This window comes from Aulonocara stuartgranti (genome assembly GCF_965226115.1).
Source record: "Aulonocara stuartgranti genome assembly, chromosome: 5".
NCBI classification, from domain to species: Eukaryota; Metazoa; Chordata; class Actinopteri; order Cichliformes; family Cichlidae; genus Aulonocara; species Aulonocara stuartgranti.
In genome coordinates, this window is record NC_138943.1 from 11,215,895 (window position 1) to 11,243,757 (window position 27,863).

The following is a 27,863-nucleotide window of genomic DNA, read 5'->3' on the forward strand; positions in this document are numbered from 1 at the left end:
TGCTTCATTTTCCTTTTAATTTCATTTTTTTCCATTTTTATATCACAGAAATCAGATGAATTGAGTTCCACCTCCGTACTGATCTTTTGTGCCTGATAAAATGTCTGAGTACATGGGAATGACTTTACAGTTTACTTTTTCAGTTACATCTCCTCATCCTGAGGAGCATGGATGAGGTCACATGACTAATGAGTATATGATTGCTCACTCACGTGTTTGATATGCAAGACTGATGAACAGAGCAGCTGTTTATGTTGGCAGAGGAGAACTCCCTCAGGAAAAACTTTCATCTCAGCTTTAGTTCAAGGGAGGAAAGTTTTCCAGCTCCAGGTTCAGTCAGATGACAACTGCCGGCATCTAGAAAACTGACCACACATTTGTGATTCTTTGTTTTATTGCTTTTATTCATTCAAATTAATTTTAGTCCCCATATAATTATCTAATATTTTCAGGTTTTTTACCATTAAAGAAGCTGAGGTTTTATGCTCCTCACAGTTTAGGTTTTTTTCTGTTTCAATCATCCTTTCGATGTCTGTGACTGAAGTAAATGATCCTAAACCTCAGGCTTGTAGAGGAAAATATTATGAATTGGTTGGCTTTTCAGCTCTGTTAATTGCAGCTTTCAGTAAATATGTATTACATATAGCTAAAAGACATGTAATGGAAGGTTAACTACATTTTTTTTCTTATTCTGTAAAAGTCATCATGGCTCCACTTTTTCCCTGAAGCCCAAGCTGTTAATTTGATAACATGAATATACTCCTAAATGTCCTGGACAGGCAGGCTGTGTAAATGATCAGGGGATCCAGTGCAATATAATCTAACTTATTTGGGTGTGTGAGGGTACTAGGTTTAGGCAGACTTCACTCAGACAGGAATGGTAACTTAAAGTTTATTTTTTCCGTGCATCATAACATTGTGCTAAACTGTAAAATATACTCACCAACTTCATATAATTTAAGCATGTTGGCCAGCCAAGAGCAAATGAAAGGATATAATCTTCAAATATATCTTAAATTTGTGGGGAAAAAATTTAAAAATCTAAAGTAAATTGTTGAGTGTTTTGGACCTCTAGTGAGAGCTTTTCAAAGCAACGTTAGGGTAGAACGAGCCTTTCATGTACACAGTGGTAATACATTATATTACAATTTGCACAGCTTGAAAGCTGATGCACAGTAAAAGAGTTTAAATTATCTAAAAGTCTTGTGTGTTTCTGTCTGGGAAAGAAGAAGATTCAGTTAAAAGAAAACACAGAAGTACAAATTTACAGTAAGAAAAATAAGATATTTTCATGCAGCAGTATTAAAGTCAGAAATGTTTGGCCATAATCTCCATAAGTTCTTTAGCATACTCTGCTCCTACCTGGGATTAAATAAACCCATGTTAAGACACATACTATATAAAGCAGGATAAGAAGAAATAGAAGTTAACCCAGATACAGATGCAGTCATAACTTTGTAATGAATTGTGAATTCATTGTGAATTCTTTTAACCACAAAGTGAAGTGAAACAGTTGCTGTGCAGGATATACCATAACAAAAGCTCAATATCACATATGATGCATTCATCTTGATGATGCTGAATTGTAAATCATAACACATGCAATAGCAAGACTCCCACTTAATTTTTGCATCAAACATAAATCAGACTTAACTACAATTGAGGAGGTCACTGCCCTGTCCATTCACGTAAGCAAGATAAAGATAAAATGTTGAGGAACAGGCATGTCATTACATCTCATCTCGATCTGTTTGAGGAATTGGCTCCAGCAGCACTTGGTTTAACACAATCATCTTAGGGGATGTGTCACGTGTGAGCTTTCCATGTCAGGGTTTTTATGAAAACAGGCAGTGGAAGAATTGCTGCTGAGAAATGAAACATGAAGGTGCTGAGGTTGTTAAAAATAATGCGCTGTGCTTGCAGTCGCACTTCATAGAATTCTTTCCATTTCTTTATTAGGATTTTCATTTTACTGTGAATTCCTTCCCTTTTACACAGTGATCCACAGCGGTGACCCTCTAGAGGGACCAGCCAAAAGTAGAAGAAGATTTTCTGAGAGTGGACAGATGTGTTCTGTCACTTTCACACCAGTTTAAGGCCAAGTGACAGAGCAGGACAGCTTACCAGATACCAAACCATGTGTTTGGTCTAAAGTTGTAGAAAATGTTCAAATAGCATCTTACCATACAACAGTAACCATGTTTGAATGTGTGTCAGATTTTGACATCAGACTAACGCGTTTTCTAGTAATTTTTTAGGTTTATTCGTATTATATTATTTGTATGATATTAGTAACAGAAAAAAATGATGAAAGGAGATTTTGACTTCTTTTGGCAGATTAAAGTCCACTGTCTCTCAGTTTTTTATTTTGTTTATGTGTGTTCACTTGGTTTTCTGGGGTTTTAAGACCACACTTGATGCAGATCTTACACATGAAAAGGCCATTGGTGAGATTTTTTGTGGGTCGATGTAGTTGTTTTCCAATCTTACAGCCACCAAGGTGGAGTCGCCGCTGCGGTTTGGGTCACAGATGGCTTCATCAGGAATACTCCTTGAAGACATAGCATGAGAATATAGATTCATGTTTATTCCCTATAGCTGAAACAAACTTTTTTCCATTATGTGTTAACTGGCAGATAATGGAGTACTGATCTGTGCCCAAGTATATTTTTGCATATATGCTCCCTCTGGGAAACATGTCGTTTTAATGTACAATTCACTGATATGCAGAAGATACACGGTTACAGAGTTCATTAATCACCAAAACTATTAATACACAGACATTAATATTTAGTTAATATAATGAGTATATAAGACCAACACTACTAATTACTTTTCACTTCATGTTGCATTTACTGGAAATCGTCTTTTGTTTTCTTTGTGTAGTTAAACATGTTCCAAAAGAAGAAAATACTCACTTAGCATTTTCTAAGAAGAAATTTAACATATACATTTCTAGTCCGTTTTCAAGGTTTTAAACTTTTGTGCATATTTATTCATTTTTAGGGTTTTTTTGTGTATTTATTGCACCACATATGTTAGAATGGTTAGCAATATTTCCTTCAAGTCTGATTGTAATTTCCCACCTGCAGTGTTAGCCTTCTTGCCAATAAAGACAGACCAAAGTGCAGTGTTTAAATTGGTCATTTCAAATAAAACACACTGCCACGACCTGGACTATGTGCACGGCGCAAGAAACCTGTGAGTGCATAATGAGGTGATTCAGTGCGACTCCTAGGTGGAACTATGAATCAACTTGTTTTGTTTCTTGTCGTCAAGACAACTCTCCATCCAGTGAACTTTCAGTATAATATTGTTTGGCAGTCTGTGTTGAATGAGTCAGTCATCTGGTCCGACTCATGTCTGTCATAGGAGCTTTGTTGTTGGTCTTAAATGACTTTGTGGTTCTGTGTTTAATCACCTGTTTTTTCCTGACTCCTTTTCTTACTTAAATTAGTTTTTTGAGATCATCAATCACTATCTTATTTTTTTCTGTAACTAAATAAATCAGTAATCATTTCTGGTCATCATATTAAAGTCGGAGCAAATCATGCAAATCATTATTACACCATCAGTCTTAATTTTAATTATTAGTTACGCCATTGTACCAATCAAGTCAATAGTAATAATTTTTCTCTACTGTCTTGGAAGTTTGTGCAAAGCATTTGATTTGGGGAAAAAACCCATAAACAAATAACATGTAAAAATTAGCAAAGTGATATTACATTTTTGAAATTCTTCTTATTTTATAACTGATCCGTAATGGACTGGAGAGTTTCAAATATAGAGAGCTGTTAAGAGGTGTCTTCTATAAGCCTCATTTATGCTCCCATTTTATAATTAGCTAGTGCAGACATATAACAGTACAATTCTGCCTGTAACAGTACGCCCAGTGCCAAAAAATGTTCTCAACATAAACAAATTACGAGTAAGATAGTCTCATGTGTGTCAAGGAAGTAACTGTTTAAAAAGTTTGCATATTAGAACATTCAGAATTAATGCATGTGTATTTATGAATAGTGCTTTCTTACCTGATCATGTTATTGTCGAGTCTGAGGAAGTGTAAGTTGGTCATTTCGTTGATGCCAGATGGCACAACAACCAGCTGGTTGTGGTCCAAACACAGTTCTACCAGGGAGTGGTAGGCCCCAAAGAACGACTCGGGTTCAGTCCCTTCTCCATCCAGTTTGTTGTAGGAGAGGTAGAGGTACTCTAAACCAGGTTGCATGTGGGCAAAAACGTAACCTGTGGAGGTATTTAAAGAAAAAAATTTACCTTGTACAATAATTTAACTCTACCTGTACAAGTCTTAATAAGTGTTAACTGCAGCTCACCTTAAACTACACAGCAAATCATTAAGTCATTCTAAAGTAGTCTGTTAACTTTGATCATGTTATTTATTTATTTAGTTATGTATATATTTATTGTTTTGTTTGTTTATGGGTAATAAACGATGGGTAATAAAAAGATCAAAATAAATACATTTTGACCGCTTCCAGTACCCATACATCAGAAAGAGCATAACAAAACCCAAACCTCTGATGTTGCTTGTGCATTGCTTTCTCAGTGTTGGAGAAACTGACCTAAGTAAGCTAGCACTTACCACTTATGTATTATAGAAGTTAATTTTCTAAAAAACTTAGATCAATCATCAGCCTAATCCATTTAAAGTTATTATTGTTTAAAAAATAAAACATTGAATAGGAAGGTTTTGTGTCAGTCCGCTAACTTTAAGAAGGTAACATTTATTAGCCAGATAATCCTTTAACCAGTCACACCTACCAGGTATCCTCTCAATATTGTTTCCCAAGAGCACCAAGTGAACTAGAGATCTTGGTAGATATGAAGGAACCATGTAAAGCTTATTATATGAAAGGTCAATGGACTCCAAATTTCTGCAGAGAAGGTAACAGTATGAAAACAATTACTAACAGTAAGAGACCATGAAAATTACAGCTAAAGTAACACTACTGTGGGGGTAAAAGCCTCTCTTTCTGTCAGACCTGTGGTTGATCCATGCCAGTGGAGCAATCCTGGTCTCCTCCAGTTTGTTGTGTCTTAAAGAAACTATGTTCAGATTGCTGGTCTGATTGAAAACGGTCTCTGAGATTTCTTCAATAAGGTTGTTCTCCAAATAGAGTTCCTAAAAGATGGAAAAACATAAAACAAAATATTTGGCAACATGAGCGTCATAATAGAAACTATTTATGAGGAAGTGGGATCCAATGTTGCCGTGAGTTCCTAATTTCACATGCAATTAGTGTAAATATGTTTCCTGGATGGTTTTTGTTCAGAGATCTTGGCAGATGGGTTTGTTGTTCTTCCTGACTTTGTTTAAGGCTGTAAATGCATAATTCATGCCAAAGCTGTGTTTGTGTTTTTTCAGCCTAATTAGTAAAATGAGAAGGCAGGCAGGAGTGTGACCACCACGCATAACCTTTAATTATAATCATTAACTCTTCACTATTCAAAAGCCAAAGTCTCTCACAAAACTTGGAACCCTGAATATTTAGCAGAGAAACATGTTAATGATAGACTGTACTCTGGTTCTGGATGAACAACAATCAGAGGGTTTGGATTTGCAGAGAGAGTAAGTAAAACCTTTCCAGTGTCATAAAATGAAGTAGGTTTACAGCAGCATTGTGCCGCTGGTGTTCTGCATTGTTTGTGGTTAGCCAAAGGCCATAATTGCTCGGGTGAAATGGTTTCCCACAGGTAGAAGCAGAAATTAAACATCAGACCCAAAAAGAAAATTTTGCTACTTCAGCAAAAAGTAAATTCAGCTACTCTGACAATGTGAAAGAAAAATTGATCAACTATGTAATAGGTTGGTTTATTGAAAGCTGTGTATATTTATTTTCTTTGCCAGCTGCAGTTCAAAAAGGCTTATGAGCTGATTAAAGCTTCCATATTCTAGTTTAACAGTGTGCACAGATTATAGAATTACATGTGAACATTAAGGTCTATCACCTCACAAATTCTATGAAAAAACGTATCAATATATTAAAGATTGGATGGGTGATTGAATATTTTTGGCAATATTGTGTATAAGTTGAGAGGCATCACATATAATTCACCTCTCTGCAGTTTGCATTTCCAGTTTTCTTCTGTCTCCAAATATCATTCACATAGGTTAGAGTTTCAATATAGCTGCGAGCATTTGGCTGCCAAGTTTGTTTTTATAGATCCCAATGTTTGGAACTTATGTAAGCCTATTTTATCTCAAATATGAGGCCCGGGGGTCTTTTAAATAAGTCAAAAAATGTGGCCAAGGATGTATCCCAGTGTGAGGAATGAGAGATAGTCAGAGAGTCAAGGAAACAGATATTGTTTCATACCAGCAATGACTTGGGAAGGCCTTGTGGTACAGTACGGAAATGGTTTCTCCCCAGTCTGAGGTAGGAAAGCTGGATTAGGGGAGCGAAGGCCAGAGGATCTACATTCCCCTCACTCAGCAGATTTCCTTCCAGCTCCAGAATAACCAGGCTGCTCAAATCTTAAAGATAAAAAAAAAAGATAAACTTGTGATGAATAGTGTGTTTAGAAGTGACTAACCATACATAGGATCTAACTTTCTTTTGGTCTGTGAGCTGTGCAATCCATGAAGTAACCAATTTATATTTTGAATTTTAAAACAATGAACGGTTGTTTGTAACCAGACGCAATATAGGAGACAGACATGGGAATATTGAATGGGAATCTATGGAAGAATCCTGCCGCAGCAAAGATTCTACTAGAAATATAACTCTAATAAAGTCTCATAAAACTTTATTTTAGGGCAAACTTTTGTGTTTTTCATCAGATTTGACTAATTCCATACATGCAGCTTTATGCTTATTTGATGAATAAAATTAATGTAAATTAAGATCATATTTATATTTATAGCTGCCCAAATAAGTGCTCAGGGATGCCTGTTGATTCTGGAAGTCCTACAGGCCATGTAATTGATGAGGTCAAACTATAAGGCGATTTCATATCAATTCCATTCAGTTTTATTTAGATAGTGCCAAATCAATGTCTGTGGTACTTTGACTTCTTGGACAGAGAAACACCAGCTGGATGTCATTAAAGGATGTGATAGCAGTACCCTGGAAGCTGTTTTCATCTATCCCTCTCAATCTGTTTTCATTGATCTTCAGCTCCTGCAGGGTTGGGGGAAGGTCAGATGGCACAACGTCTAAAAGGTTTCCATCCAAATACAGACGTGTTAGCTTCTTCAGACCCTGAAACACACACACGCAGGTATAAGTACTGGAAAGTAAAAATAGGCTGCCACCAAGTTATTATCCTTGTTGTTATTATTATTATTATTATTATAGAAATACATGTTTGTTTTCCTTCTCTGAATTTGTAGTTAATTTTTTTTTCATTTAATGTTGTTTCCACATTTGTCACATTTATTAATAAAATGCAACATGTTTAGATGATTACTTTTTTCACATTTGGATATTTTCCATTGGTCTGTTTGGTTTTTTTTCCTGCTGCTTCTCCTCGTCTAAATGTCAGGCGCAGTAGTCTAAGCAGATACGCAGACCTCCTTCTTCCTTTCCACCTCTTTAGTATTTACATATTTTACAGATGTTTTTAGGTTTAGTAGGACATTCACTTTCCTTCTCATAAAAAAAAAAATTGCTAAAAATCTTACCAAGTCTTAAAGATTTTGTTATTATGTTACACCTTTCTTTCTCTGTGGAGTTGATGATATTACACTGAAGATGGCCATATGTCTTTGCACACCCACCTTTAAACTTTATTACTTGAACCATTGTTATATTTCTGGCAGATGATTTTTTTTAAAAAGCTTGGGCTTCAGTCGTTTTCAGTTTTATTATGACTTACTTTGAAGGCTTTAGCGTCAATGCCAGCAGAAGTAAGTTTGTTTTTCTTCAGGTTGATCCACTCCAGGTTAGGGATTCCATTAAAGGCATCTGCTGGGATGCGGCTGATGCTGTTGCCTGCAGGTCAGAGCAAGTTCAGTTAATATTGACAACAGGATTTCTCCAATTGTAGTTTGTTTCTGTGTGCTTTCTTAATTGGAGTCTTAGTTTCTAAATCCCTTCCCCAGGCTGGTAAGTGATACTAATTTGGCAAACTAAAAGTTTTTTCCAGCTTCTCACTTGTAGGTGGCAGTTGTAATGCCTTTCTCTTGTTAAACTTCAGATTTTTAGCAGCTTTAGATGATCGATGTTAATAATGCAAGTCTGCTTTTTCCAAACCTTGCAGCGCATTAGTTGTTTGTTTGGTAAAAGATGCTGCTGTTTTGACTGTAAAAAGATTGTACGCGATTGTTGTCCAGCAGTGTTCATGTCACAAGGCTAAGACAACATATACACGATGACAACTTTATGCTTTAAGTCTGGGTTGGGCCGACACTGACTATGATAAAGTAAGCAAAGGGAAGCACACTGGGTAACTGAATCAAAATACAGTAACATGTTACAATGAAAATATTATGAACATTCAAAAAAGTTCACCTTAAAAAAGTTCATGAATATTTAAATTAGCCTACAGGTTGCTCGTTGTCCAATATGCAAGGTCACTGATTAAACACTGCATTCAACTGCAACAGTACAAATCCTCTGCAATCATTAGCCTGATGCGAGTATTATCAGTTTTATATTTCTCTTACTGTTAAAAAAAAAAAAAAAAAGGCTAAGAAGCTTCATCTGAGTTGTGGGTTGACATAATATTGAAGCTTCCTTTTTAAGTGTTTCACTTGTATTTGTATAACTCTACTGATAATATACATCCTTCTGAAATCCTCAGATTGTTTTGAGGGTTTGTTTTCTTTAATGACTCTGTGTCTCCGGTGTTGACTTACCCTCCAGACTGAGGGATTTCAGCTCAGGAATGGCCAGAGGAGGGAAGTGTGTGAGTTTGGCATCCTCACATGTGGCAGTAACGTCAGAGATGTCACAGCCTGGAGGAAGGCCTCCTCTGTTTACAACTATGATCTCCCTATCCTCCCCTTCTTCCGTCTCTTTGGTTTCTACCTGTTCCTCCTCTGTAGCAACTGGAGGTCTTGGAATCGGAGCAGGAAGGAGGTCTGGTTCCTCAGGTTCTTCAGGCTCTTTTGGAAGCATTTGAAACACATCTCCTCTCAGCCACACCTCCTCCTCCTGCTCCTCCTTTTCTTCCTCGCGCCTCTCGTTCTCTTCCTCGCGCCTCTCGTTCTCTTCCTCGCGCCTCTCGATCTCTTCCTCGTACCTCTCGATCTCTTCCTCGTACCTCTCGTTCTCTTTCTCGCGCCTCTCGATCTCTTCCTCGCGCCTCTCGATCTCTTCCTCGCGCCTCTCGATCTCTTCCTCGCGCCTCTCGTTCTCTTCCTCGTGCCTCTCGATCTCTTCCTCGTACCTCTCGTTCTCTTCCTCGTGCCGCTCTTTCTCCTTTTCAACTAAATCCAAAAGTTCTTCCCTCAGCATCTCCTCCTGCTTTTTCCTTTCCTCCTCTAGCTTCCTTTCCCTCTCTCTTGCTTCTCTCTCTGCTTCCTCCTTCTGTCTCCTATCTTCCTCTTCCTCCTGCCTTCTCTTTTGCTCCTCATCTACCTGCCTGCTCCACTCCTCCAGTTCCTTTTCTTCCTGCAGCCTCAGTGCCTCCTCCTCCTGCTTTCTCATCTCCTCAGCTATCTTTCTCTGTTTCTCCTCCTGCTCTTTCCTTTGCTTCCTTCTCTTTCTTCTCGCTTCCTCCTTCTTCTTCACGCGTTCTTCCTCCTCACGATGCTGCTCTGCCTCCCTCCAGAGGATTTTCTGGATCTCCTCTTGGGTCAGTGGAGTCACGACATCACTGGGGTCATTGGGAACTGGGGAGTCACCAGAAATGTCAAGGCTGAGGTCAGGTTCTGGGGGGGGGGGGGGGTTATGGTGGTGAGGGACACCCCATCAAGGGGTAGGAGGAAAAGGGACAGGAAGGAAAAGAGGAGTGAAGAAAAAAAAAGTTGGAGATACAGACAGAGAGAAAGATGAAGAAGTAGAGCGGAAAAATAAAGAAACTGCAATAAAAGAGAGGAAACAGGATGGAGATTGAGGTTGGTGGGGACAGACAGGCATGGTGATAGGTGGACAGACAGACAGCAGATGGACAAACAGACGGCTGTGTGTTAGTGCTGTGAACAAACAGCCATCTACATTCTTTCAGACCAGCTTGTTAAAGCTACAGAGCAGACTGCTGCTGTAGACCAGTCTGGACCAAATCCCACTAAGACCACTAAGACATATGATCACAGTCAGATAAAGTCAGTTGTTGTGGTGTTTGCTGCTACTGGTGCATTCTGGTCCTAAATCTGAATATGAATTATAGACTTGTTTTCATAAACATACATCCATATGAGAATGTTTGTGTGTCTCATGTTTTTGTTAAGTCATGAAAATGAGAGAAGTTACAAGACAGTTTCATTTTGTAAAAGGCTAATCAAATTTGGCCTAAGAACTGGTTGGTTATATTTAACAATGGATCAGTTCCTCATCAAAATATCTGTACCACCTGATGTTGGCCTTGTTGACAGTGTTTGTGGCTGTTATTTATCTTTTGAGTCCAATTTTGTATTCAATTTCAAACATTTGTGGGGAATCAAATTAGCTCAGACTGCCTAAATACTTCTGATTAGGCATCTCCTAAGTTTATAGTTGGTTAGTTGGTTTCTGTAAATTTTCTGTTCAAATCTATAAAATGTCTTGTAGAAGCAGAAGCAATGGATACATTTTATAAAACATACAGTTTGTCATCTTATAAGAATCAAAAACATCATGCAGCAAAATACTGTTCCTGATTTAGACCAACTTTAGCTCACTTGTCCAACACTTGTGCTGTTTTATAGTCAAAAAGTTTGTGTTAACAAGATCATTTAGTAAATATAAAATCAAAGAGACAAACTTACATCTGAGGTTTTTCAGTGAGTTTGGGAATAACTATAATTGGACTTTTGTTCTGGCTATAAAACAGCTTCCTTCCCAGTAAACTTTATACATACAACAGAAGGTGCACGTGTACAGGTAGAGGAACACACCTTTTCTATGACCTTCAAGTCATAGAAAAGAGGTTTTCTTCTGCTGTATTTCTGTACATATGCACTCAATGTGGCATGCAAAAATATGAGCAACGAAAAAATAGTGTAAGTTCAGCTATTTTTCCCCATAATTCTTAGAAGGTTTTAAAGACAAGTTTCCCATTTACAACAAAGGATGCACATGCATGCAGAGGTAGAAAATTATTTGCCCCAACATTAGCAACTCAAAAAATTACAGTGTAAAAATATATTTACATTTAACAATTATGTTCTCATTGCCAAAGGTTTTTACTACAGGCCTGCTGGCTGAGTCTTTCCCACAAATATTTTTTTACAATTTGTTTTCTGCCTCCAGCATCTCCACAGATCTCCCAGTAATATGACTCAGCATCTCATCTTTAAACCTCATATTAGTCCCACATTCATTCGTCTTTGTTCTGATGATCTGAATTGACAGTAAAGCAAAATTAATCCCAGACATGTTGAACAACAGATGTTATGTCCCAATATACAAACATGCTAAAACTCTCACAACATGAATGTCCACGCATCCAAAATGTGCATACCACATTTTTAAAGCCATGATGAAACAGGAAGCAACATGCTGAGGCCTCAGAGATGGAAATTATTCAGCACCAAGGAAATGTTTCGATTCCGTTCAGAACTGATGTAATGAACAATTTACACGAGTTTCATTTTAACAAAGGAGACGTCTACTGACTCATAAGATAGTAGCAGATAGAACATCTTGAAATGTGGATTATTGATTGATTGAGTTACTCTAGTAGGTCCCCTTTAGGTTTTGAGGGGACTTTGGTGTTAATATCTGTTGCCTCTGAATGTTGTACCATGGCTGTGTCACATGTTGTGTTTCTACCTGGCTCCATGCAGACAGGGCAGCACTCGCCCGCAGGGGTGAAGGGGAAATGACAGTGTATTTCGGGACAGGTGCTCTCATCACAAACCACCCGCCCTCCGGTACACAGACAAGTCACACAGGGCTTTGGGGACCAGACGGCTTGGTCAAACATGGTCAGACCCTGGTACACACACTGGCCCTGCTTACCTGAAACAACACAGAGACAGTAATGTCAGGAGTAATTAATTGAAATCAAACTATGAAATGTTTATATTATCTAGAAGCATTAGTACATTTAACATTAGCAAATAATGTCTGAAAAACATTAAGACCTGGCAGTGTACCCATAAGGACACACACTATGGGCAAGAACATGACTGCTACTGTAGTATATTGGCGTTTGACATCTGCAGTGAGCACACACAGTCATAAAACACTATGAAACATCTGCAGCCTCACCATCGTGGGTACATGGTAAGATTTCTGGTTTTCTGCACAACAACTGTGCAAATGCTGAAAGTATAATTAGCATTGAAACAACTGGACATAATTACAAAGCCTGCAAGCAGTCACTCAACACAATCAAACAAGCAGTGGGTGACACTTTGTTACATAGTGGTAAATGAGAAGAAGAACCAAATGTGGTTTCTTTTCATTCAGATACCAAACATTTTCACTGTGAATCATGTCTTAATAACAGAAACACTTTGGATCATGGAGTGCTGCTTAGAGATTACACTATTTTACTTCATATTGAAAGAGTTTCCCAGCCTCTGCCCTGTTGTAGTTTTGTTTGCTAAATAAGAGAACCGTTCTAGTAAAAAGTGCCACCAGAAAATTCAAGGAAGTTACTCATGAAAATCTAAAATGTTGCTGATTTAAAGTTGGATGACTTGCCCTTCAAGATTATATTCCTGTGTTTGTCTAAACCCCTACTTGATCTTTCACATTAGCCAAGTGGGACAGGTGGTGAGGCCAAACAGTGGCCTTTATAATGTGCTGTTTACTGGCACACTGTAGCACAATTCAGGGAGTTTCCACTGTATGTTCTTCTTTAGATGCCTCGGGACATTACAGGAAAACTTGTTACCTGTGGAGAAACTACTGGATCACAGCTGTAAATCCAGGTGTCATCAGCAGTGGGGAGCCTCTGTGTGAAAATTAAGTCAGTTTGGAAGAGAAGTGTATGTTTTCTGCAAATTTGACATTGAGATTTAGAGACTTAAAAGTGCAAAACAAGACTTCCAGGAGCACTGCTGCACAAGAAGTTGACTTTAAAGCAAACATCAGCCATTTTTGGTGGGGTGATTCAAGGAACTTTTTGACTGCATTAGTTTTACAGGATGGTGGCCCCATATTGTTTGGGGAGTGAATGGGGCATCTGTCTGACTTGCAGTAACCTGTAGAGGTGCAAAAATCTAATCAGCACCTTATGTTGTGACTGTTTTCTGGCTCTGGTGCTAGAAGCTGACATCCCCATTCCTAATCTCATCAACAAACCTCTGATTGACCAATTTAGTTTTCAAACAAAGGAACTTATTTTCACTGAACACAGAACCACAACAAATTGAGTCACTGAACAAAGCTGAGCAGTGATTTAAGATTTAGAGCCAGACACAACTTTATCCTGGACCCTTTTCATGCTCCTCAGCAGCAGCAGGCCTGCTGCAATAATTGCTGTGTGTGTCTAGTCGAATCTAAAGCCTGTACTTTACCATAAAAAACAGACAAAGCATTTCTACTCCTCCCTTTGAATTAACTTCACCTTTCAACATGAGACCGAGGACAAGACAAGGCTATGCCTGGCAGTGAGTCAGTATAAAAGACTGTAAACCACTATGATACAGCAGGAAGAGCCTCTTTTTTTTTTGTCTGTTAGCTCTGTCTGTCATCTATCCTTTCTAATGGTATGCTCTTTGTTACGTCTATAGGAACACAGGTAGTTAAGAGGCTCAGGTTATTTCTCTTAAATACGGTCTCCCTAATATCTTTGTCCTTTTAACAGTGAGCAGTGAGACTGTCACCCTGTCATCTCAGTTCGAGCACACATACTTTAGAGCTTTTCTCTTTAAAACTTTGTCTCTGTGTCACTGTTCTCTACATTGCTCAGTAAATTGCAGGTTTTTGATTAAATAGCATGGTTAGCTTGGTAAGCACTGTGATATGGCACTATCCTATACCATTCAGAGCATATTATTTGTTGTTTTTATCACCAGTAGCACAATTAGTGGACAACAGTTAAAAACAATACAAGTTTTTATAATATTATAATATATGACACATAAATATAACAGAAACACTTCTTTGGTCTTGGAGTCACCTGGTTGTAATATCTGACTAAGCATTTTCCTGCACACCTCCTCAGTGAGGTGTTTTCGGCATGTCCAACTGGGAAGAGGCCGCAGGGCAGTCCAGGACATGCTGGGAAGAGGGAGCTTGCTGCATTTCGGCATAAGGCCCCATTACACCCACTGCTGTCATCCTTGCAAAAGGCGGTGCAATCCAAAAGTGATGTTACATCCACTGACATGAGCCACGCTTTAGTGTTGTTTCAGCTTGGCCAGGTTGAAGGCACGAGTGTATGATGGTGTCATTTTTACTTTTACTTGGTATATCAGTGCAGAAGCTCAGAGATTTCCTGATTATACTGAGGGAGATGGTGCAGCAGTTTGAAAAGATGAGTTTCTTGAAAAAGCTTTGAAAAACTCCATGATCACTTTGTTTCTTGCTTCTAAAACTTCGATTGTTATGCGGACACTGGTGCTGAGGTTTTATCTGAGTTTTACGAGAGTCCTACTGTTCAGAAGAATGCTGCGAGAAGTCTGGTGCACCCTAAGCCCTCATGATGGTTGGATTTCCTTTGCTATAGCCCTTATAATTTGCTGGGCCAGATAGACAAAAATCCATAACGACTGCTGCAATTTACAGAGATTCAGCCTAATCTCTGTAAACAGTTAGTTATACTCTGTTTTTAGTCAGTGTTCTGTTGACCAGTCATGTATAAGAACGCTTTGGTGGAACTGAGGTACACTGCAAACTTTAAAACGTTTGCTGCTACACACAGACGATAAATGATCAGACCAGCCGATGTCTTCTCAGATTACTGTTAACCTTAGCCTAATTTTGAAAAGGTCGCCGGCGACCTGGTGAATGTAAATAGATTAAGATAAAGTAAATGCTCCCTGTGTAAAATATAAAAAATGCATAACTCAAAGTCCTTCTTTCCAGTTTTTCTGCCCTTGACCACTTAATACAGTCACATGACTTGGAATTATACTTTGAACACTTGTGAATTATAAATGGGGCCTCAATCTGAGTAAATCTGTTGAAAAAGCAAGGTAAGGAAGCAAAGTAAGGGGACCTTGAAAATATAAATACATCCTAAATTAACACTTACACTAAAATGCTGTGACTTCTGGTCAGAGGTCTTTCATTTCCCCAGTCTTCAGTGGAAAGTCCACTGGTTTGATGAGCCGCTTCTTGCTACTGTAAACTGCAGTCTGACTGTTGCTGTTACATTACAGTCACTTAAACAGAGACTTGTTCTTACACCCAAAACAACAGCAAAAAAAAGAATTGGAAAAATCCTTGTAGCTTCCAACAAAAGCTTGCTGCCGCTACCTTCCCTTCTAATTACATAATGCTGACTTTAATGTGTTAAACTGAAGGTTTTCCACATGGCTTTGAGGTTATTCTTTGGAGCCTTTGTCCCCATCTCTGTGTGCGATGTTTCAGGGCTACTTCTCTGACGAGCTCTTTTCCCACAGATGTTTTTCCCTTCTGTTCATTTTGGAATGTGATGATTTGTCATTAAATTGCGGTGCTGTAAAAGCCGGCAGCTTCGTTATGAGAACAGGATGGAGCTTCTGAGCTGAACTGTTGTTTGACTGGACTCATACATGCAGCTTCTCTAAATCTGGATGTTTTTTTACTGTATCACTTAAGATTTTATTACCTATTATTTATTTGTGAATCTTTTGGGATATGTTAAAAAAATAACTTCCTTCTTCTGTGTTAATAAGTCCACTTTGGTTCTAATTGCTGCATCTAATCTATCTCCTACTGGAAATGTGAATAATTTTAAAGGTTTTTTTTTTTATCACTGTACACTGTGTTGTGATATTTGTTAGTAAAGTTGATTAGTCCATCCACACCCTATGTGTGAATCGACTAATCTATGTAACAGTAACCCTACGTTACTGTTATATTATTGGTCACATAAACATGGATTAGCAGAGTTGTCTCACTGACCTGGGATGACGTTGTAGGTGGCGTGCTGTTCTTGGATGTTCTTATAGGGTTGTAGGAGAAGAGCATTTCCTTCTACAGGCACCACTGGGATGCTGGGACCAGGAACCAGTCTGATCTTCAGAGGTCTAGTTCTAGCCCGGCCAAAACCTGCAACCACTGGTCATATTAATGTGCATCTTTCTAGGAACATGGGGATGTTTTTGGTTGTTTTGACACTGTCATTTAACCTAAACTTGTTTCCCAGTGAGTTTATTATTTGAGACTGACTGAAAGCTAAATGTTCCCTTCTGTGTTTGTGAGGGATTTTTTTGTAAATAGGTTTTTGCATCAGCAAACAGCAGTTTTCACACAAGAACCTTAGACCTTGCCCTTCACTGGTTTTTGGGATAATATGACTGTAGCACATAGCAGGAAACAGCCCAACTTCAGAAACATTATCACTACATGAAATGCTCTGTGTGCCTGATTAGTGGAAACAAGACACATGATGTCCATTTCCTAGAAGTGGATGCACCATGAGTCCGGCACTGACATGTTAAAGATAGTTTAATGCCCAAACACACTACATGTGACATTTTATCTTTCTCACCAGCACCCCTGCCAAGAAATTTCTAGAAAGATCCAGGGCTCAAGTACATGATTCAGAGCATGAAGACCAAACTCCACTCCTGTCAACTCTACTATCACTTCAGAACCTTTGAGATCACCCATTACATTTTCAGCACAACAGCTCTAATTGTAACTGTTGCTATAACTGTTGCTAAAACCACCTTATCTATTCTCGGTGCCTTTTCGCTTTTAATGAAACTAGGCTTTCTCTACCTCCCTCAAATCTTTTTGATACGGTAAAAAAAAAATCTCTGTACTGGTCAATTAAGCATTAAACTGAAAAAAAAAATTTACCCTGAATGGAAAAAAAGTCTCACCTTGTCCATCCTTCCTCCTCCTCCTCACTCTAAGAATCTCACCATTCTGGTTTCGTGGTCGGTTTCTGGCCTCAGCATCAGGGATGGTCAAGGCCACCAGCAGCCACAGACTGGCCACCACCAGCCACCACCTCATCCCTATAGAGCAGCACAGACTAGGTTCAGGAGGAGGTTGCTACACAGTACTTTTCCCCTTTTAATAAGATCTAACTATCAATAAACATGCTTTTTATCATGACAGCGTGAAAATAAACAGTGTTAAATAAGTAAATAAAAGGACATTTTTCCACACAAAGAAAGGTTGTTGTTTTTTTTTACTAAAAAAAACCATCACAAATACAAACAGCTGCAAAGTTTTGCATACATGTTGTTATAAACTTAGTTTAATCCCAAAGAGAATGGATTTAATACTCAGTCCACCTAGTTAAAGGAATACACTGAAGACAAATAAATAATATAAAACTGTAAATTCTTCAGGGTTTAAGATGTCCAAGTTTTGAAAGCAACATGAGACCTTTGTTTCATATTCTTCTGCATCTCCCTCTACACCCATTTTCTTTTATCTTTCCACTTTTCAGCTACATATGAGTTAGAAAAATTATAAAAGGTCTAAAAAAAAGCGCCCCTCCCTTTTTTTAAGATTTCTTTTTGGTTTTAGTATTTTTCCTATTTTAAATCATCTTTTTAATGCTTGATCATTTAAATTCTTACTTCCTGCAGCTGGTAAAGTAACTGAAGTAAAGCAGATAGATTCATGTTTACCTCTAACTTCAGAAAAATAGACAACACAAAAAGAGAGAGGATTTTACCTGCAGCAGTTCTCAGTAAAGAGCTGTCAGCACTGCTTCTGTCCTTCATATAGCTCTCGGCTGGGGTCCTAATGGCTGGTTCCATGTATGTGTGTAATGACTAGTCTATAAACAGCAGTCCTGTCATTATTAAAGCATAGAGATCTGAGGCTAAAACACACCTTCGCACACCTGATAGTTTGTTTTTCTGTCTGATTCCCCCTCTGAATGGAGCAGATTTAAGCAATTCTCTGTATCATATGAGCCTCTGATTTCTGTCCAGATAGACAACTTGTTTTCCGTACTCAGTCAATAAATGCCAGGGAACTATTTTATTTAGAACTGATTTGTCATTGCTCTGAGCTTTTTAATTTTAGATCTCGGCACGTTTCAGTTATGAGAAACCAGAAAATTCCTCATCTGGTGTAGTTACAATCAGACTTGTATGCATCATCTGTTTTTGGTACATTTCTGTGTCTGTTTTGTTTCAGTGTATTAATTTTACATGTTTTCAGCAGAAAGGTTTCCACATGTAGCGCCTCCATTTTGGTCAAAATAAACACCAGGTGAACTTTTCGTATATTCAACCAAAAGCCTGAATCATGTGTCAGGTCCTCATAATGTCCTTAAACCTTTAATTCAAAAGAAAACAGAAATTATCCACAAAAACTGTAATAAAGCTCTGGGCTCAGATCACTTCTGAGCCTGATTATTACAGTTTTTAGACCAGTCCACATGGCTGATATTAGATTTAATTAAAAAAGAAAAAAGGTTTGCTGCAATCCATCTCCAATTTGAGGACTAATAACACTGACCAAAACATTTACCATATGTGGCTCACATTCAAAGTACTGTTAAAATCAGCTGGAAACAGTTTCCTCTGTTTGTATTTTAAGGACAAATAAAATGCACTTTAAAAAAATGCTACATAAACACTACAAATCTGTATGGAGCAAACTGTGGTACAAGTGAAACCGGTTCATACACGCAGACCTTTGTGTTCCCATTTGACTTAATGTTTTTGTTTAAGATGACAAGTTATAGTTACCCGTTTGAACTTTGGTGAGCAGTTTTATTTCCAATTACCAGTTACCAGAAGGGTCAGTGTGCATCACTGCCACCCTCTGGGCTGGAGTAATGTTAAAGCTGATTGGCTGTGGTGATATTTGTCAGATTTATCTGCATATGAGAGACATTATGTATTTCTTTAACAGTTATGAGAGACACCCAAGAGTTTATACTTTAGAAGGAAAGTGGAGTTTCAGATATTTGTCATTTATGGTGAGGTGTGGTGTGTTGCATCTATTCCACGTTTTGCAAACATATGTACAATTTGGACATTTTAATTAAAAGGAATCATGAAGGCTATTATTGCACTCATGGCTACTTATATTCAAGTGCTTGTTTGCACAAATAATTGTCAGTCACAAGGCAGAACGTCGGTCATATAGGCCTGCTGACGTTCAAACTGAGGATCAGAATGAGGGGAAAAGGTGATTTAAGTGACTTTGAATGTGGCATAATTGCTGGTGTCAGATAGGATGGTCACATTATCTCCAAAAATGCTGATCTAATTAAATTTTCCTGCATAATCATCTCTAAGAGCAGAAAATCAAGGGTGAAATTCACACAGGCTTGCCAAGATAGGACAAAAAAGAAAATTTGTAGCAGAAATCTGAGTTACGATTTCTGCTACAACATTCAGGTGGACGTTAAAATTTGGCGTTAACAGCCTGATAGCATGGATCCATCTTGCCTCATATCAACGGTTCAGGCTGGTGGAGGTGCTGTAAGGGTGTGGGGGATAAACAGCTTATATGTGATGTTAAGGGATGGACATGTTGACCACAGATAACCCAGGTTCTGATGGCTGCTCCAGCAGGATAATACACCATCAAAGCTCAAATAATCTCCAACAGGTTTCTTGAACATGACAGTGAGAGTATGTGTTATGTCTTATGATGGAACATAATTGGTGGGAAAGTTAAAGCTTCAAAACATGCCTTTAAATCTTAGTTCATTTGTTATTTTTGCGATATTAGATAATGAATTTTAACCACTGTTAAAAACTACATCTCCCATGAAGTTTCACTGAAAATCACACATGTGTCACAGTTAGAGGCTATTCTGATCCCCTACATACGCCCTCCCTCTTTTAATCATTCACATTTCCTTTAGGATGGAGTAAAACTTTAGTCTGCAGCTCCACGGACTGGAGGTCTGATCACATTCAGTTCCGAGACCCTCCCACCTCACATCAGCCCTCACCAATAGGAAACCAGGATTCAATGGGAAACAAAGAGCGAGAGAGACCAATGTGAGCTGAGACAGGAGAAAGAAAACAGGAGGGAGGGGAAAGAGATGGAAAATGTTCAGCAGTTCAGTTTCTGGATGAGCAGGCTCAGATGGAGAGACTTCCAATATGAGCAGCAGAGGATAAAAATAACCAGGAGTCTGTGTGTTTATGGATTAATGGAAGCCAGGCGGTGTTTAAAGCTTGAGCTTTGGTCCACTGCTCTTTGCTTTCCGAAAACATTCCACTGGATTTGGAGAAATCACCCAAACTAACTGAAGTTGAATTGTATTGACTTTTTATTACAAATATTTTATGCAAACTACTTTCTGCTTATTGTACCGGCAACTTCCTTAAGACAGCTCTAAACATTGGTGTCACATCTCAGTAACATGATCTGCAAAACCCCACTTATAGCCAACAAATGTATGTTTATTCAAACTAAGATTATTAGTCTGAAATAACCGATGCTTGTTTGACATCCAAAACCTGACTTGCCACCACTTATAGCTCATTGAAAACAAACATATTTGTGTTTTTATGTTGACCAGTTACAGGGTTTTTTTTCCTGCAGAGACTAATTTTTATGACTTCCAAAGATCCAAAGGAAAATCTCCCTGTCATCCTTCCCGTTTTTTGTTTGTTTTTTGTTTGTTTTTTCAAACCAATTTAATTGTTTGGGGTTTCGTTGACTCAAACATTAGAGACATTTGTTTATGAAATGGTCATAAATAGCTTACTCTCATGCTTAGTCAGCCAACCAAAAGCCCATTCTAAGCCTCATATTTAATATAAAATGTCAGCAAAGCTTGAAAAATCCTTATTTTAGTTTCTCATGTCTCCCATTGCCTCCTGGAAATATTGAGTCTCTATAAAATATGTATATATCATAAATATCTGACACAAAAGCAGCAGATGCTCACCGAGCTTCTGACATTTAAATGCACCGACAAGGATGAAGCAAAGTATTTATTTACGGAGCTCTTGCAGTCTTTTGCAACCAGAGGAGTCACCCCCTGGTGGACATGAGAAATAATGCAGATTTAAGGCATTTTAAACTTTGATGTCATCTTTTACACAGTAGTACAAACTATCATCTGCGGCTCTGACAGTGCCTGCACATGTTGGTTTGTCCAGTTCATTTCCTTCGAGTGGACGCGGCAGTAATGGCTGTGTTTGTTGCGATGTAATCTCACATCGTTTTGACTAATCACAATCACCAGCCTCTAAGTGTTGTATTTAGTGTGACGAATTTTGTTCCAGGAAATCTTCTGCAAAGTTGGCATCACCCAATGGAAAACACATTAAACCAGAGAGAAATGCATATCTGTAGCAGCACAGTGGGAGCAAGCAAACGGGGCCTTGACAGACCAAACTAACCTCAAACAACAAGGAGAAAAACTGACTAGCAAAGACTTCACGCCCACAACTTCAGACGATGAGCAGCATGATCTGTTTATTCCAACCAGCATAACACGGGAGTCGTTCATTGCTTCCTGTGTTACTAAGAGACACAAGCGTAAACCAGGTTTTCCTCTGTGATCCACATGGATATCAAGCCCATGTCGTGGAAGCTGTTTTGCTCAGTAATTAAGTGATTTACAGAGAATTTCTTGCATTACTTTGATAATTAGTGAGTTATTATTGTAACCAGTGTTTATGCTCAGCCTGAAAAAAGTTAATTTATCACGCTACAAATCTCCAAGTGTTCTCCAGCAATGAAACAACTGTTTACAAACCCAAGTACAACAGACGGACAGACAGACAGGCAGAGACTTAGAGAGGGGAGGAGCTGAGGACAGACAGACATTAGCGCTACATTACCAGCAGTTCGAAGGCGGCTGCAGGACTTTAGGCCAATTTCTTCCAGCCTCTTTCCTCCTCCTCTGGTTCAGCAGGAACTCCAGGAGAGGTGTGTGTGTGTCGCTGTGTGATGACACTTAAAGTTTGCATGTGTCTCCAGGCGCAGAGATGTAGAGTAGAGCAGAGCAGGGTAATAAGTCTGCAAAGGAAAGCCAGGATTTGTACAGCAGCTGGAACAAAAAGTGAGCGAGTGAGAGAGAGAGTAACAAACAGACAGAGAGAGAGGGAGAGAGAGTGAGACAGGTCTGTCTTCCTGTATGTGTGAGGATGCTGCCAACATGCTGCAGGATATTGGAGCAAAACGATCGGCGGTGATGTCTCAGAAAAAGCAGGACTATCAGAGTATGAAGCACGAAGCCTGTTTTGCCTCTAAAGTCTAATAATGAGTTGAAAAAGTTAAGTTTGGATGGAGGTCCGATAAGAGTGTGTCACTTCAGTGTCAAATAGAAGGCTCAGTGTGGAAAAATCCTCAGAGCCGCCTGAAGAAAGGAGGAACTTGACCTGCTCTTTCAGGTCTGGAATGATGCAATTAACATTTATTATTTTAAACACAGACAGACGCCACATTTTTGTTTTACACTATCAACACACTCATTAAAAAAGAAAACATTTGCTTCCCTGACTGACTCGATTTGGCCGCTGTAGCTGTAGATTATTGAATCTGTTTGAATCTGTTTGCAGGCTGAACTCAAGTGTCTCCCTTAACTACTTTCATGCTTTCTATAATCAGAAGACTTTTCCTCTGTTAACACCAGCATGGTAGAATAACGGGCTGATATCAACACGATTAAAGACAACAGCTGTTTGTGTGATCATCTGCACTGACAAATAAAAGGAAGGAGCTCAGAGAGAGCTGCATTTCCACCCTTTTGTTATCCAGATGTCAGCTCTTCAGCATCAACATCTGTAATACGCGTACAGTAGGCAAAAGCATTACAAGAACAAGACCCTGCAGGTTCCTCGTGTCCCATTACAGCTGATTCTGTCCCGACGTGTCTGCACACTTTCAGCCAAACTGACTTCATATGTCAGCGAAATGCATTTATTTAACTCCTTACACCGTGAAACCCTACTAGGAGTAACCCTTAAAGCTCTTTTCCGAAACAAGCAGTTTCTGTCATATTTCAGACTTGCTTATCGAATAAAATGACTTGGTTTGCATCAGAAGTGAGTAGGGCTGCCACGATTAGTCGACGCGTCGTTTGAAGCTTTGTAAGATCCCAAAAGACGCAGGAATAAGTAGCAGGATTTAAGAGTGTAATAACGGACTGAAACAGAAGATGGCAGCACTGCATGTACAAGGATGCCAGCTGCCGTTAAACCCAGAAGAAGAAGTAGCTCTGTCCCAGAATTCATAGCGCAGCCCAGCTCAGTTTCCAACAATGGCGGCAGCTAGTTAGTTTTAATATTACTCTTATTATTCTTTCTGGGTCACAAAATAATAGATTAACATATTTTCAGGCGAGAATGTAGCTGTGTAAACCTCAAATATCTGCTCAGTTTATCAAGACACCGCATATTTTCAAAAGCGCTCTGACGTTTTCGGAGACGTCTGTTACCCACTAGCTCGATAGCTAGCCGGGGTTCAAGCCTCACTAGAGCCTGTGAGAACACCGGACTCCTGGCAAATAGTTTTCAAACCCACCGCCATCTTTCGCTACTCAGGTTAAACATGATATGTAAGTCACTTAGATAACTTAAAAATGTTATTGTTTGCCTTTTTTTTAGTATTTTATTTGTTCCTGATTAAATCGGTTTGGCTGAGATTAAAGTTATAGTTTTTACAAAGCTGAATAAACCTCAAGCAGATTAAACTCCATCGAAACAATCTGCAAATATCATTAAAATTTAACAAACTCTCATCTTGTCTTTATTTTTAGTTAGCACATACCTTAAACACTTAAAAGCTGTAAGCTAATGATAGTTATATAAGAGCAGATGCATGCTGGTGCAATAAGCTGTACATCCAATGGATGCATGATCTGATTAGTCAACTAATCGCAAAAATAATCTGTGACTAGTCGACTATCAAAATAATCGTTTGTGGCAGCCCTAGAAGTGAGTGAGGGTGGCCTCTGTCTATGCACCTACCCCTGGAATAACCCAGAAACTGTTCTACTGATCTTCAAACCACATGTTTTTTTACACACACTGAGGTATCAGAACTCGTCATTATAAGTACAGAGGAGCCTGTTTATTACTCTGAAGGCAAAGCAGGCACTCAGGAAGCAGTTTGGAACTGTGAGAGTAAAATTATTAAGCTTGGGTGTGTTAATAATGGTAATTGTTATCGCACTGAAATTATTTAGTTAGCATACTTGTCACAATCCACGTCTAAACTAAACTACTAAAACCTGAAGGTTTCTTCCTGTTCAAAGGGGGCTCTTCCTCCCCACTGTTACCAAGTGTCACAGAGGTTTGTCTGACTGAGCTTATTTTCTGTCTTTGCAAAATAAAACGCCTCAAGGCAACTATTATGTGAACTGACCGTATATAAATAAACCTGAAAACTGCAAATTTGATCATTAAAAATGATCCAGAAAAATTATTTGTGATGTAGAGATGTTTTACATGAAAATGAATTGAGACGGCAAGTAGGAAGTGTTGATGTGGGGCTATGACACAGCTTAGAGCATTTATGTAACTCTAGCACTGAATTTTAGGTATTACCAGTCTTTTAAAGGTGTACATACACTCACCATCCAGTTTATTAGGAAAACCTGTGCCATCTAATCTAATTCAGTACAACAGAAAATTGTTTTCAGTTCTCCTTCCCTAGATTATTAACGTAGCAGTGTGGGGTGGTGGTGGTTTAGTGAAAAGTGTGTCTGTGTTTGGTGTACGCCTCATTAACGTTCTTGGCACAAGACTGCACGGGTGGTCCTAATAAAATCCTGGTTTAGGCACACTTTCAATAAAAAGACACAAAAATCTCTATCGTTTAAAAATGTTATTGTAGTTTTATTGTTATCTTAATTTTCTGGCCAGCTGGAGCCTTTCAGTCTGGAGTCTGCATGCTCTCCCTGTGACTGTGGGTTTCTTTCACCTTCCTCACATAGACTTACCTGTTAGGTTAACTGGTGATTATAAATGGGCTGTAGCATGGTTGTCTCCAGAGTGTCCACAAACACAATGGATGGAATAGTTTTGAGTGATGATTTTTACATTTTACAGAAACATTTGGGGGTTTTTTTGTGCTTCTGAGATCATGCTCACAGCTTCATTTGTGCAAAAAACAAGATTCTGTGTGCATGTGTTTGAGACATGGACTGTTTACACACACCCAGATAAATATATAAAAAGTAAAAAAGAGGAAAAAAAGTATACAAGTATTTCATTATAGTGCTGCGAAAAAGTATCTGTTCAACTCCTAGTCTCTTTTTTCTTTGTCTGTCTTTGTTGCACCTGCATGTTTCAGATCATCAAGCTCATTTTGTTTTACTTAAATTGTTTTGGGTATTTTTGTAAGATTTAATTTATTAAGGGTGAAAAGGTACCTAAACCTACCTTTTTTTCTTTTCTTTTTTTTTAAACATACTAACTGCCTCCTAAACTAATAACTGGTTGTGCCACAATAGGCTGCAATCAAGAATTGTAGCCATCCAGAGGTGGACTTGCTGCTGTGTTTTGGTTCATTGTCCTGCTGCATACCCAGAGTTTAAGCTTGAGCTCATTAACTTTTTGTTTGACTTTCTTCTTAAGCATTTTCTGGTAAAGAGCAGAATTCATGGTTGCATCAATCCAAGTCATCCATATCCTGAAGATTATCACACTACCACCACCATGTTTGATGATGTAACTGGACTCACAATTTACAAAAAGTGCAACTTTCACTCGTCAGACCACAGAATATTTTCCCTGAAGTGTGGGGCGTCATCAGTATGATGTTGTGTTTTGTGTTGTTGGGGGGTTGACGGTGAAATGAGCCTCAGTGTTCTTTTTGGTCATCGCTGGTTTTCTCCCATGGGTGCCATTGATTCCCAGTCTCTTATTGTTGAATCATGACCTCTGACCTTAACATGAAGACTGTGAGCAGATTTTATTTTGTTCCACTTGCAGATGCAGAAATTAGTTTCTAATTGTCCAAAAGATAGAAGACAAAAATGCTGCTTTTGTAAATAAAAGAAACATGTTAGCATGATTTAAATGAGAAATTTTACTGACCTTACTGACATTGTAAAGAAAAACAAATTTCTGTAATAGACTGTACAAAAAAAAAAACACCATTTGTTATTAAATTTATTATCTGCTACTTAATTACTTTGTAGTACCTCTTTGTCTTTGGGGAGCTCTTTATGAGCAGGAAAAGCTGTATGAACTTAAAAAAAAAATTAATACGTACAATTTCTAAAGCCAGATTGGAGTCTTTGCTGGGTCCCGAGCCTTGTGTTTGACACCCCTGGCTTAGAGGAACAAACGGTTCTGTTGTTTTTGCAGTTGTGCTTGTATTGTCGCACCTTTTGTATAATCCTGAAGCCTTCTTTAACACCGTGGTTCAGGTGGAGTTGAACATACCACAGCCTGCTTCTGATTAAAGACACAACACACACAAACACTGTAGCTGCAGATGCCTCCTAGCTGAGTCACCTGCTGCACCCTCCCTAAAGAACTGAATAATCATGGAAAACACATCCTGAGGGAGGCTGGGCGCGTCAGTGGATCCTTCAGTGACTCAAGGCTGAAGATATACGAGGTTTACAGTTTATAATCTGCTCAGGTTTCACTCCAGAATCTCCCCAGGTCCCTTTAGCACATCATCGCAGCTCATTAAGTTCACACGTGTTTGCACGCTGCCGTTTCCAACATGGAAACTTTGTAACTGGAAGCAAAGCAGCGCTCATTTGTCAACATTTCATCTGCGAAGTTAAAGAAACAACAACACAACCTCACACTGAAAATATTCACTTCTCTGGCTTCCTCGTGGCTCCTTATTACTGATTAATGTGTCTCAACTAACCTCTGTTTTGTTTGACTGAGGCCCAGAGTTCAGGGCAACAACAGGAGTTATAGCGCCATCTGCAGGCCAACTTTGAAAATGACGAAAAGCAGTCTTTTCACCAAGTTTCCTTTAAGTGACTACAAGTAAACGATAGGAAAACACCAAACTGTCCGATTTATTTATTGTCCCTGAATAATGAGGACAATTTATATATAAAATTACAATAATTTGATTGTAGTTTGAGTTTTTATGCTTTTTTAAGCTTCATTTGTGACAGCAGCTATATAATCATTACGCACTGTTGTGATATTTTTAATTTTAAAAATGCTTGGCATGGACTATGGAAAGCTGTGTGCAGTCATTTATGTGTTTCTTAATCATTGTTGCTTTTGATTTTATTGTAATTTGTCCTTTCTCACTCACTATGTGTTAATAAAGCTCTCTGCACTGAGTCATACAAAAGACATGGTGTGGAAGAGAGCCAGAGATTAATAACATCTCTGGCTCTCTTCCACACCATGTCTTTTGTCCTGTCTTACTCCCCTTACCGGTCACAGCAGATAGCCGCCCCTCCCTCAGTCTGGTTCTGCTGGAGGTTTCTTCTTGTTAACAGGAAGTTTTCCTTCCCACTGTGGCCAAAGAGCTTGCTTATAGGGGGTCATATGATTGTTGGGTTTTCTCTGTATTTATGTAAGAGTCTATCTTACGATATAAATCACCTTGTGGCAACTGTTGTGATTTGGCACTGTATAAATAAAATTGAAATAGAATTAAAGCCAGACGTTGTATTTGATGACTTAAAACACACAAATTGAATTTTATTTAATGCGCAGGAACTTGTTTCTCTCTGCAGGATAAATATCCATCTGTCATCGCTCTCCCTGGAGGCCCCAGGTCAGAGGTCATGACCCTGAACCACCCCAAGCTTCCCGGGCAAGAACT

At 38.7% G+C, this 27,863-nt stretch overlaps 2 protein-coding genes across 6 annotated transcripts in view; one reads left to right on the forward strand and one right to left on the reverse strand.

The window, feature by feature from the left end:
* ecm2 (extracellular matrix protein 2, female organ and adipocyte specific) lies at positions 1-26,485 on the reverse strand. Of its 4 annotated transcripts, XM_082534755.1 has the most exons (13): positions 26,325-26,485; positions 21,944-22,152; positions 17,039-17,176; positions 16,113-16,259; positions 11,880-12,068; positions 8,822-9,838; positions 7,840-7,955; positions 7,088-7,223; positions 6,339-6,496; positions 5,004-5,143; positions 4,783-4,895; positions 4,032-4,245; positions 1-2,551 (listed from the first exon to the last, which is right to left on the reverse strand). In XM_082534755.1, the coding sequence occupies exons 3-13, from the start codon at positions 17,172-17,174 to the stop codon at positions 2,383-2,385; spliced, it is 2,535 nt and encodes an 844-aa protein (XP_082390881.1). In that variant the 5' UTR covers positions 17,175-17,176; positions 21,944-22,152; positions 26,325-26,485; the 3' UTR covers positions 1-2,382. The 4 variants fall into 4 exon arrangements, with proteins under 4 accessions (XP_082390881.1, XP_082390882.1, XP_082390884.1 ...); XM_082534756.1 differs by lacking the exon at positions 26,325-26,485 and having other exon boundaries at positions 8,822-9,799; positions 21,944-22,324; XM_082534758.1 differs by lacking the exons at positions 11,880-12,068; positions 26,325-26,485 and having other exon boundaries at positions 8,822-9,799; positions 21,944-22,323.
* The window catches only part of cenpp (centromere protein P), a 113,348-nt gene that overhangs the window by 84,754 nt on the left and 731 nt on the right, over positions 1-27,863 (forward strand). For both annotated transcript variants that reach the window (XM_082534765.1, XM_082534766.1), the window contains one exon: positions 27,775-27,854. In XM_082534765.1, the coding sequence (XP_082390891.1) occupies positions 27,775-27,854 (80 nt within the window). The remainder of the gene's footprint in view (positions 1-27,774; positions 27,855-27,863) is intronic.

Bases quoted from the DNA above. Each gene is read 5' to 3' on its own strand.
- ecm2 (XM_082534755.1), bottom strand. From the start codon at position 17,174: ATGAGGTGGTGGCTGGTGGTGGCCAGTCTGTGGCTGCTGGTGGCCTTG. The intron at 7,224-7,839 runs GTAAGTCATAAT...TGTGTGTTTCAG, and splicing joins TTGACGCTAAAGCCTTCAAA to GGTCTGAAGAAGCTAACACG. The intron at 5,144-6,338 runs GTATGAAACAAT...TCCATCTTTTAG, and splicing joins GCCTTCCCAAGTCATTGCTG to GAACTCTATTTGGAGAACAA.